Raw genomic sequence first — 12,643 nt, forward strand, 5'->3', positions numbered from 1 at the left:
TGTTCAAGGTGTCAAAAAAAGTTGAAATGGGGATGTGGTATCTCTTTCTGTGATTCTTTTGCACATGATGATTCTTGTCATTGGTTTCATTGGGTAGATTAATTCAGAGGTTAAATAAAAAGCCTAAGCCATTTGTATTGATACATGATTAAAGAATTGATTATCTGATTCATCCATAGAATATCAATTTTCCATATTACATATATTATAAATCACTGAGAATTTTAATAGAAATACGTTGTATGGGATTGATCCACAGTACCCACTTCTTGATCTAATATTTCATTTTCCCTACAATAAATTCCAAGCCCTCTGATTCAATGTTTAGAAGGTCAAATTTAGTTATGAAAATAAGTCCATGATCATATGTCCAAAACGCAATAAAGGCAAACTTAATGAAAATCAGATAGCAAGGCCAAAAGAAATGCCCAAGTGTTCTAGCCCAGGTTACATTTCTCTCTCCTTTTGGTTTGTTTCATGGGAATCAAACGTTTCCATGAACATTAACAGGAATTATCATTACTGTTATCTACAAGTCATCACCATGGAAGGACTACTGTGCACCCGCTATGTGCAAGGTACTGTGGACACAAAGAAATGAAAGCCAGTGGCTTGCTCTGTAGAGGAGGGAGATGGGTATCCAGGGGAAGACCACATCATTACTGGATGACTGGCAGGAGGGCGTGGCTGCGGCCAAAGTCAGCTCAGCCTCTGTGAACATCCACCTCTTGCTGTCTGTTCAGTAATGTATGAACACCATCTGGAAAATTTCCATCACCTACTATTTTTTGGGGGTTGATTTTTTTAAAATTTACAAATATGTGGGAGGGACATGCCTCTTAGTGGAGGAAAATACCAGTGAAATCTTACAAATTGCATGCCCAAATAAACCTTGGTTTGACAATCTACCAGAGAAACAAGTTAATCAATCAAGAGTGTTTCTTTTGTACTGCTGCCAACTCACAGTCTATAAAATGGACAGGAGGAGTACAGAGTTTCATTTCCAAACCCCATATCTGATTCTGATTATATAATTCTGCCTTTTAAATGCAGACCAAGGGAAAATATACTGTCACAAATGAAAAACTGGGCAAAGCTCCATCACAGCTACATGCCATTCAAATAAAGTCAAAGCAGTTTCAATCTGCAGGATTCCGTTTAATTTTAAGTCCGTATAATAGCTTGCTTTCCCTATTAGCCATTAATCTCATTGGGACCTCAAAATTCTAATTATGCAACTAAACATTAAGAAAATGTAATCACATAAGCATGCCATAATTTAAGACGACCCTATCAATCTGAAAAACCATTACCTACCTCATATTTTAGTTTACGTTGAATGGTGCCATTGTGAAGTTTCTCATTATCCTGAAAAGAAAATAAAAAGCCCTCTATATTAAATTAGAGCAAGTTCGTGGGGCGGGGGACTGATTCGATCACGAGTATTTATGGAAATGGAAATCTAAATAAACATACTTGTCATTCAACAATGACAACCCTTCTATATAATTTATATCCCCAAGATAAACACGACTCTATTGATCCATCTGCCATCAGAGAACTGAACTATTTACTCCTAATCCTAAAATTCTAAGAATAATATTAAAAACAAGATTTCCTTAGGGAATTTCTTAATTTGCAGGATAGAAATGCATGGTCTTTATTTCAATATAGACTTGTCACAAATATGTATCTTCTAAAAGTCAACATTCTATTTATATTTTGGATAATTTACAAAGTAAATTAAATAAATACGGAATTTGGAAGTATTTTGGAAGAAAACAGAAGAATGTTGCATGTAGAATTAAAAAGTATTTTAGACTTTATAATCACTTAAAAGTTGTCACAGAATTACAAAACTATAAAGTTACTCTTGAATTAATACTATTTATAAACTGTTACACTCTGCCCAAGTAATATTTAATATTTTTTTCTAGAACATTCCACATCTGAATTTTCTCACTGGAAAACAAAAGAACCCACCACCACTACCCCCAAAAACTTATCTTCAAAGTCATCTTGAAAGATTAATGGGCTGAGTGCGGTGGCTCATGCCTGTAATCCCAGCACTTTGGGAAGCCGAGGCGGGTGGATCACTTGAGGTCAGGAGTTTGAGACCAGCCTGGCCAACATGGTGGTAGAAACCCTGTCTACTAAAAATACAAAAATTAGCCAGGTGTGGTGGCAGGCGCCTATAGTCCCAGCTACTCAGGAGGCTGAGGCATGAGAGTCGTTTGAACTGGGAGGTGGAGGTTGCAGTGAGCCAAGATGGTGCCACTGCACTCCAGACTGGTTGACAGAGCAAGACTCAATCTCAAACAAAAAAAAAGAAAAAAGGAAAAAAGAAAGATGAATGAACGTGTTACTTTGTGTTATTTGGCTCTTTCAGCTTACCTTCATCATGTCTGCAGATGTACTGCAGCCTTCACTAATCACACGATGCAAATCCTGAAGGCGTCTTTGGACTTCTTCTTCAATGTAAGCATTGATCCTGAAACACAATGGAGATGGAGTAGATCTGACACTTCTAACCGCACACGACATTCTGAGATCCTTTCTTTACTATGCCCTTCACGACAGGGAGCAATCTCATTCTAAATGCCAAACCTAACAACAACCTGAGAACTTCAACATTTTTACTTTTTTCAAGAAATCTGGTGCTACGTGTTCACTATCTGGGTTTTGCCCAAATGAGGTAGAACTGAACAAGTAATAGAATATTGGGAATGGAAAGGAGACTAAGTGATCCCATCCAAGTCCTTAGTGGAATGCTTGCTGTAGGATGGGAGAAGTCAGTCACTGGCTTCAGAAGGCTCTGTGGTCTCTGATCTGATGCCAAGACAGAACATTTCATTCACAGAGCCCTGGGTTCCTCATACAGAAAAGGATAATACAGATGATAGTTATTTCTCACATCTCAAGGTCATGTATGAGAATTACCAAAAAAGAAAAAAAAAAATAAGCAAGAGATGGACATACTCTCTACAAATCTTCCTCATTCAGATTGAACAACGTCTTGCATACTTGTATTCCCAGTCTGTCTTGTCTCTCCAAATGGGTTCTCTGTACCTGGCCAGCAAGACCACATCTTAAAGGTCTCTACCTTCCAAAACGCCTAGGACAGGGCCAAGACAGAAATGAAGCCAAACACTGCTGATTTTTGAAGCAGTGTCAACTTATTATCTGATATCTCACAAAATGTAGGTGAAGTTGTATGAAGCAAAACTATCAGCCTTGACCACCTCAGTGGATTTTGGTCTAATCGCTGGTCATTCCACCTCACTGTTTTTAGGTCATTACTCCTGGAGGAACCAGAGAGACTAGAGAATTTTATCTTCATCGAAAATCTTTCTAGTGGCAGAGAGTGCCAAATGGAAGTCATTCTGTTCCAGACTTCCCTCCTCCAATTCTACAGGTACTGATTAGATGGATTATTACTATTTTTGAGACGGAGTCTCACTCTTGTCTCCCAGCCTGGAGGGCTGTGGTGTGATCTCCGCTCACTACAACCTCCACCTCCCAGGTTCAAGTGAGTCTCCTGCCTTAGCCTCCCAGGTAGCTGGGATTACAGGTACCCGCCACCACACCTGGCTAATTTTTGTATTTTTAGTGGAGACAGGGTTTCACTATGTTGGTCAGGCTGGTCTCGAACTCATGACCTCAGGTGATCTGACCAGTTCGGCCTCCCAAAGTGCTGGGATTACAGGTGTGAGCCACCATGCCCAGCCGGATGGATTATTTTAAATTAAATGGTTTCCATGTTTATAGGATAGCACATTCACTAAATAAATAAGTAAATCTGCATAAACACATGCATAATCCTGTAATCATTTCTATACTACAGAACAAAGAGAAAAGATTTTCTAAAATGCTAGGCAAAGAGATTAAAATTTTAGGTAAAAGAGTCCAAATAAAGCACAATGTTTATCTTTCAATATTGAAAACAAAATTGTGTGCCACTGAAAATTGTGTGCTACTGAACATGAGTGAAGGCCATTTACAATTTATCACCCCGATACTCACTTAAATTTGAAACTAGCCCTGTGGGATATGAGGCTCATGCCATTCTGAGTACATTTTGATATCCAAATATATATCTCCTAACATCTAGGGTTCAAGACTGCCCAATTTCAAATGTTCCCATGTTTAAATGGCGTGAAGAAGGATAATCATTGTTTTCTTACAGGCAAAGAATAATTAAGCTGATTTTTCTAAGGGCTCTAAGCCACAGAGCAACACACAATGCCACCTAAGCTGAAAATCACTTAACTAAAGTAACATTAGATATAGATTTATTATACTCACAATCATTCTGAATATACTAGTTTTTATAACAAACTTCATCTATTAGTAATCCATGACATATAAATTAACTGTCAACACAAGATCCTCCTCCTTGGTACAGTTAAGTTAATTCTAGGTCTTTGTTTTTGTCAACCTGACCCTGCCTCACTTTGTGCTGGATGAGCTGGTTCCCCTGCAACTTTTCATTCCACCCTCTCATTCAAACCACACTTGACCCTTGAACAACACAGGTTTGAACAGCACAAGTCCACTAATATGTGAATTTTTTCCAGTAAATACAGTTGGACCTCCCTATTAGTGGTTTCACATCCACAACTGTACACAGATTGAAAATGTAAGGAGGGCAACTTTTTCTTTTTTTTTTTTTTTTTTTTTTGAGACGGAGTCTCGCTCTGTCGCCCGGGCTGGAGTGCAGTGGCCAGATCTCAGCTCACTGCAAGCTCCGCCTCCCGGGTTCATGCCATTCTCCTGCCTCAGCCTCCCGAGTAGCTGGGACTACAGGCGCCCGCCACCTCGCCCGGCTAGTTTTTTGTATTTTTTAGTAGAGACGGGGTTTCACCGTGTTCGCCAGGATGGTCTCGATCTCCTGACCTCATGATCCACCCGTCTCGGCCTCCCAAAGTGCTGGGATTACAGGCTTGAGCCACCGTGTCCAGCCCGAGGGCAAATTTTTCTAACCGCAGGCTCCAGAGGGCTAACACGGGGACTTCAGGATGTGTGGATTTTGTATCAAAGAGCCATCCTGAAACCAATCCTATGCAGATACCAAGGGACAACTGTACTTGCAACAAGATGGATCTGGCTAGCTAGGTCTCAAGTCCTTGACTTTCTTGAAACCACCCCTTACCTTACCACTGGCAGGCCAATGGCAGATGAAGGCAGAGCACATCTCAAGCACATGTACAACCTGTTGCCCTTAATACAGCCCTCCAGATACTAAGTAGTTCAATAGAGAAACAATGAATCCTTGAGTCACATCAAATGAGAAGCCTGGAATCACTTTCATGTCCAGTACCTGGCATCCATGAGGGGAACCAGGTGTGATTTTTCAGCACTGACTGGCAAGCTGGAAGAAGCCACCTTCCCTTCCAGGGTCCCATGATGACTTTTCTGAACACCATCGACCTCATAAATCTTCTGTTTCAGCAGCTGGATTTCATATTCTAACCTACACAGATAGGAGCCACATAATTCATTCATTAATAGTATTTCCTGATCATCCTTACTGTGTGAGACATTGTTTTAGACAACATGGGGGATCAAGATCTGTCCCCTGTGTACAAAGCACTTTACCTTCTAGTAGAAAAGGTGCCACATACCCATAAGACAAGACATAAAGTGCCAATGGGCCACAAGAAGGGTTCAGGATGAGCACTGGAGGCATCCAGAAGGTAGAGTAAATTTGACCATCAAGAGCAAAGATCTCTCCACTGTGCTCCAAACATTTCCTGATCATCCTTACTGTGTGAGACATTGTTTTAGACAACATGGGGGATCAAGATCTGTCCCCTGTGTACAAAGAACTTTACCTTCTAGTAGAAAAGGTGCCACATACCCATAAGACAAGACATAAAGTGCCAATGGGCCACAAGAAGGGTTCAGGATGAGCACTGGAGGCATCCAGAAGGTAGAGTAAATTTGACCATCAAGAGCAAAGATCTCTCCACTGTGCTCCAAACATTTCCTGATCATCCTTACTGTGTGAGACATTGTTTTAGACAACATGGGGGATCAAGATCTGTCCCCTGTGTACAAAGAACTTTACCTTCTAGTAGAAAAGGTGCCACATACCCATAAGACAAGACATAAAGTGCCAATGGGCCACAAGAAGGGTTCAGGATGAGCACTGGAGGCATCCAGAAGGTAGAGTAAATTTGACCATCAAGAGCAAAGATCTCTCCACTGTGCTCCAAACAAGTCCTAGAGGTAGGTGTGTAGGATTCTGAGGCCTGTAACTCCTGCTTCAACAAGAGTTGGTTGTGGACTACATATCAGGGTTCTGGTAAATACTTACATTTGACGAAAAAGATCTATGTTTTAACGAGTTTTAAAAACCACAAATTTAGGAGAAAGTTCAGTCAAGGCAGTTCTAAGTTGAGTCTCCAGAGGCCAGTGGGAATGTAGGCATTTGGAGACAATGGCAGAAGATTATCTAAGTGCAGAAAGCAATATGAGCAATGGGGCAAGGCCATGAAAACCAGGCATCCACTTTGCGCTGAGGCAGAGGGCGTGGGAAGGGGAAGCAGAAAAGACAGGCCTAGGAAAGTAGGCTGAGTTCCACGAGAAACTAAAATAAACCATAAAATTTACCTCCAATGATAAATGATACATCTATATGAGGTCAAATGTATGTAAGGTCTTTCTCCTACCAGGCCAGGCATACTTGAATCCAGGGCCATCAGGCCAGAGGGCCAAGCTTGCCAGTGAATTTGGCCTCAGGAAGCATGAGACTGCAGTCCATTCACTGTGCGAACTTGGCGAAGTTATTTAAACATGGGTCTCAATTTCCTCATGGATCAAATGAGAGCATCAACTAATCTCCCTCAATTCCTTCAGCTCTAAAAACCAGAGATTCTGCCTTCAGATGTCAACACACCATGATGTTGCCAACCCTCTGGTGTCACCAGCAGCAATCTGACTGCTCTATCTTGAACATGAAAGCCAAGTTCTGAACTTTCCGACATGGATCACAGGGTCATGAGGGTAAGCACTCATGAGACCCACACGAGGCTGTGCCCAGTTTAACTCAACCCTTTCTTGGTCTACTGATTAGCAAGTACTTCTACAGCATCAACTTGCGGAACATACAGTATTTTCAAAAGACAAGACATAAGCAAAAAAAAAAAAAAAAAAAAAAAAAAGATGTCAGAGGCCTGGTGGTGGGCAAAGAATTGAGGAGCAATATTAATAGGGTATTACCAACGGCCAAAAAACAAAAACAAAACAAAAAACATGAGCTGGATGTCAGCAGGCAATTAGCAATGTTTACAGTTAAGAAAACTCCTGCTGGGGTTGTTAAGAATTGTCCTTCAGCACCGGGCCAGTGGCCAGTGAAAAAGATTCCACAGAGCAAAGGAGGGTTTGAGTGGTATCCTGAAGCCTGAGTGAGATTTATATGGGTGGCAAGGGACAAGCTGGCCTTCCCGTGTGTGGCAGACGCATGGTCAGAAGACTAGAGGGCTAAGTGGCTCAGAGATGGGTGATAAGATTGAGATCTGACTTACAACTCCGCCACTTTCTGACTGTGTGACATTCATCCCCAATGGTTACACAACTACTGCAGGCTTCAGTTCCCTCATGTGTAAACTGTAGACGATGGCACTCTTTATTGGAAAAGTAAATGACAATGCACACACCGCATTTAAAGCAGGATCTGAGGTACACACAGTTATTCTTCATGGCTTGCCTCATGACTATTAACATCGTTGCCATTGTTAAAGGACTCTGACAAGAAAACAGGATTAAGTGTGAGTATTAACAATTTGCCTCTGTTATCCCTGCTATGGTGACAGGAGGTGTTTCCAGTTGGGTTACCTGATCCATGTCAATGGGGCAGCTGGAATGAGCAGGTGGTGGGAAGAAAGGCAGGAAAATGGATTAAACCTGGTTCATAAAGCACTGAGAAGGCAATGGGAGAGCCAAGTTCAGGACATTCTTGTCCAGTCTGGTCCCACATGAATTTAATATGTCATACCTGTGGAATTTTACAAGGGGCCAAGTCAGGCTGCATGGTGAATCCTGGCTTAGCCGTGAGAACCCTGGGAGAAAATGAAGCACAACAGAAATTCCAATAGAAAGCTGTAGGGGCATCGCAGTCAGAACACAGAGCCCGGAATCTGTTGGCCTGAATTAGCACTTAGCTAAGTCTATTTCATGAAAACTCACGAAGCTAACAGCCCCCTTTACTTGGCTTCTGAGGGAACACTCACATTGTGTAATCACTTCTGTGGAAACTGCAATACTGTGTCTGCTATTATACAGTATTAATACTAAGTGGCCAGGTGACAAAAGCCAAGAACATCAAGCTAAAAGCTCATGCTGCATTCTTATTGCACACTACAGGCTACAAATTGAGAGTGTGCCCTCCACTACTTTAAATTTCCTGGGGCTGGATCTTCGTCTAGCAATTTCATTTACATAACATACCTGTAATCATTTTCTTAAACCCCCAACCTATTTCTCTGAAATAACAGCATTAGGGTTTTTGATTGTTACTTTGTTGCTGTTTGCCTGAGGGAACTACCAGATAGTGATGGTAAATATAATCCATAGCATAACCCAATCATTTGAATGGAAGTTGTCCTGACCTTTTCAGGCAATGTGATGGGTGAAGGCTACAGTAACACTTCTGAGTGGGTCTTGCCTTGTTATCAGCAACCAGTCCCATGTGTCTGCTAAACGCCAAGGTGGGGTGTCCTGGCCAGTACACTGGACCTCTGGTGCAGCCCCCTTAGGAGGTGCTGTGGGTGGGGGAAGTACTGCAGAGAGGGCAAGGTTTCCGCTCTCCAATTTGAGCTTAAGATCTCAACTGAGCAGGGAGTGGTGGCTCATGCCTATAATCCCAGCACTTCAGAAGGCTCAGGTGGGAGAACTGCTTGAACCCAGGAGTTTGAGACCAGCCTGGGCAACACAGGGAGACCCCATCTCTTTAAATAAATAAATAAAAAGCCAGGCATGTAGTATATACCTGGAGTCCCAGCCATTTGGGTGGCTGGGGCAGGAGGATTGCTTGAGCCCAGGAGTTTGAGGCTGCAGTGAGCTATGATCACACTACTGCACTCCAGCCTGGACCCAGAACAAGACCCTGTGATCTCATCCATCCTCTTCTTATACAAGTGGTGACACTGAGGCCCAGCGATGAAAGACCCTGCCCAAGGTAAGAACATTCTACCATCTTGATATGAAGGGGCTGAACCAGGCTATAAATTCCTCTTGCAAGTCTCCAAATCGGGTGATGTTTGCATCACCCAGGTGGCTGTTGGCCTTTCTGTGAGTCCCGTCATCATGTCTTCAAGGCTCCAAAAAAGGTGTTCTCAAATTCACGTAATATTCATTTTGAGAACTTATGGTGTGGTAAGCATGGTGACAGAAAATAGGTGAAGGAAGATAAATATTCTTACCTTACAAGACAAGAGTGCTAGTTTCCTAGTTTTATTTTTCACAACAACAAAAATAATACCAGTAAATCACCAAACATGTTCTAATATCCCACTGTGTTCAGAATCATCTGGAGTTTTGTTTGTTGGTTTGGTTAATTGTTTCATAATGCAGAGTCCTGAGGCCTCCTCTTAATTACTGTGACTCAACAGGGGTGGGAGAAGTATTTATTTTTTATTCCCAACAGGTTGAAGAAATCAGTAGCCTGTATGCAAACCATGAACTCCAGGGATAATACTTACTTCAACAAGTGCTAGTCATGGAGAAGATGCAAAACCATTGGTAAGAAAGGGCAGGGAGGCAGAGATGGAACGAGGTGAGGGAGGAGGGCGGAAAATAGGGAGAGAAGGAAAGAGACAGGGAGCAAGCGAGAAAGACGTGAGGAGGGAAGGAAGAAAGGGGAAGGAGAGGAAAGAGAGAGGGCAAAGGAAGAAAAAGGAGGAGGAAATAGATGCAATGGAAGAGAAAGGAGGGAACGGAAGGGGAAGAAGAAAGAGAAAAGAGAGGGAGACACGCAGGGGAGATAAGAAAGAAGCAAAGGAGAAATCAAAGTGGAAACTTTCTCAGTCTTGCATTTATCAAAATATTAAAACACACACATTCCATAGGTGAGCGGGATAATGAACATGGGCTTTGCTTTTGTTCGTGTGTGTTTCAACTCTAGGCCAACAATTCTAAAACAAGGACACTAAGGAGAAATACAAGTCTAGGGGTACTTTCCTCAGTTCTGGCAAATACAAGCATTTGCCTATGTATTAGAGAATATGAAGGCTAAAAGAATAACTTAAAAAAAGTGATAAACACAACATGAGGAGTGAAAAATGAGCACTCATTTGGCACCCACTGTATGCCACACCCTTCCTTCCCAATCTCACCTCTCCTGGTCCTTCTCCAGGGCTTCCTGTTCAGCCTCCAGGCTAGCCTGGAGCCCTGACTGCTCTCTGCTGCCACTGTTCAGACTGGCAAGTTTCTGCCTCTGCTCTTCAATCTCCATGCCCAGGGTGGAGCGCCTCTGCAGCGCAGAATGTCTCCTCTCCAGCCTGGCCAGGGCCCGCTCCAGCGCCTCTCTCTGCTGCTTCTCTCTGGACTCCAGAATCTCCTTTTCCTTTTTCCTCACTTTTTCCTCCTGACGCGCAATGTTGGCAGTGAATTCAAAGGTGGCTTGGAGCTTTTGCAGCTGGCTTGCATTGGCCTGGTACTGTGCAAGCTGTTCTTCTTTTTCTTCCATTTCCTTTTCTACTTGATAAAGAGTGTTGTCTAAGCTGAGAGGGCCTCTGTCAAGAATTTCAAATGCTCTTTGCTTTTCTTCCAACAGAGTTGGCAAGTGATTCTGCAGGAGGTACTGTAGCTGGCGTTCTTTATATTGCAGCCTGTACTCCACTGGCTTTATTTTCTCGAAATCTTGAGCCACTTCTGTGACATCTGTGAAACTCTCTTCATGTTTTCCCAACAATCTAGATTCTTTGTCATGTTCACATTTTAAACACTCTAGGATCTCCTGTTCTTCTTGGACTTCTTTTTTCAGGAGGTCTTTCTGCTGAACCAGGTCCTTCTCCAAGTTCACTAGCTTGACAAGCTGCCTTCTCTTGAATTCGAAGAAACGCAGTTGAGCCTTTTCTAACTCCTCACCATCTTCATCCCCTCCAGCACGAGCCTCCTTCACCCGCAGCAGGGATTCCCGAATGCCTTCCAGGTCTCTCTTCTCCTCTTCCACCCATTGCACCTCCCCGCGCCGCAGGAGCTGGATCATTTCCTGCCTCTCTCGGAGCTGCTCTTCCAGATGGGCCACGAGCATGACCTGCTCCTTCTCCTGCTCCTCCAGTCTCTTTTTTTCCAGTTCAAGCTTGGCATACTGTTCATCTTTTTCCTTCTGGAGCCGGTCCAGTTCTTGAAATATCTGAAACTTCTCAGCCTTCTCGTTGTTGTTGAGTTCTTTGAGTCGTTGGAGTTCTTCTTGGACGCGGAGAAAGGTCTCTTCTTCTTGTCTCTTCTTCTGCAGCTCGATTTCCTGCTGTTCCCTCAGCCTCTCCTCTTCAAATTTTTCCTTCTCAGCAAGTAAATCCTTTAGCTTGCTCTCAATGTGGAAGCTGCGGCGTTTGAGGCTCTCCTCCTGCTTACGAATCTGGAGCTGCACGATTTCTGTCTCCTTGCGCTGGGTCTCCACCTCCTGCTGCATCCGCTCCAGTTCAGCCTTGTCTGATTTCTGCTTTTCCTCCATTTCTTCTATGAGTTTCCTGAAATGCAAAGCACTGACTGGTTGTTATCTGATCATTGTTCAAATGTTGCTCTAACTTTACTGAAATGTTCTGAAAATGCACAGACGACTAGGTCAAAGCCTCCATCAAAATAAAAAAAGAAGAGCAACTGCTTTCCTTTAAATTTCCAGCAGCATCTTGTTTAATTTTTTTATTTTTTTACTGTCCAACATATCATCTGCCTATACTCCTGAAGTGGCTTCTGATACTATTTCTTTGTAGAGCCTATAATCACAACGTGTTATGCATGATATCATTTTAAAAGGCCCCTGAGCTCGAAGAGAAAGAGCCATGCCCAATTGAAATTAAATGTGAATAACTTTATTCAGCCCAATGACTAAAACTCAACAGAAGTTCAGTTACAAGACAACATTAAATAAAAATGCTTATGCTGTCCTCATCTCATTGGGGTCAAATATCAAAGTCATGATAATCGACAGTTCATTGTTCCAGCTAAAAAACTACATACTACGTAGCATTTAATCACTAGTTTGGGACAAATGGTGATCATCAAATGGTCCAAAATGTTAGTTTATTAGTGCATAACACTGAAACTAACTGGAGCCTCCATTAGAATATATACATGCATAATTTTGCAGGCTGGTGGGGAGGTGACATGTTGTGTTTTCTGTTGGAGAACAAATGATCTCCACAGGGCACTCTACCATAAAGTTTAGGGTTGGGATGGCCTCCAGAGGAAGAGCACAGAGTTAGAGTAGGAATACACGGCCTCCACCTCCTGACCCACCAAATGTTTATCTTGGATAATGCTGGAAACTAAGACAATTTATTTGTGACATTTAAACTCCAGGTCCTACAAAATAAACATTTACTTTGCAGATTTTCTATAGCTTTGGTTTTCACTCTAATTGTCATCTTTGGTCTACGTCTTGGCTGGTTATTAAATAGGACAGGAAAAACAGAAA

General features: G+C 42.4%; 1 protein-coding gene across 4 annotated transcripts in view; it reads right to left on the reverse strand.

The window, feature by feature from the left end:
• Window positions 1-12,643, reverse strand: part of KIF16B (kinesin family member 16B) — a 325,669-nt gene that overhangs the window by 102,807 nt on the left and 210,219 nt on the right. For 3 of the 4 annotated variants that reach the window (XM_011962686.1, XM_011962678.1, XM_011962670.1), the window contains 4 exons: window positions 10,338-11,696; window positions 5,321-5,473; window positions 2,395-2,491; window positions 1,318-1,368 (listed from right to left, as the gene is read on the reverse strand). In XM_011962686.1, coding sequence (XP_011818076.1) covers window positions 1,318-1,368; window positions 2,395-2,491; window positions 5,321-5,473; window positions 10,338-11,696 — 1,660 coding nt within the window. The remainder of the gene's footprint in view (window positions 1-1,317; window positions 1,369-2,394; window positions 2,492-5,320; window positions 5,474-10,337; window positions 11,697-12,643) is intronic. The other variant, XM_011962694.1, reaches the window with a different exon arrangement.

This window comes from Colobus angolensis, unplaced genomic scaffold (assembly GCF_000951035.1).
Source record: "Colobus angolensis palliatus isolate OR3802 unplaced genomic scaffold, Cang.pa_1.0 Scaffold117, whole genome shotgun sequence".
Lineage (NCBI taxonomy): Eukaryota > Metazoa > Chordata > Mammalia > Primates > Cercopithecidae > Colobus > Colobus angolensis.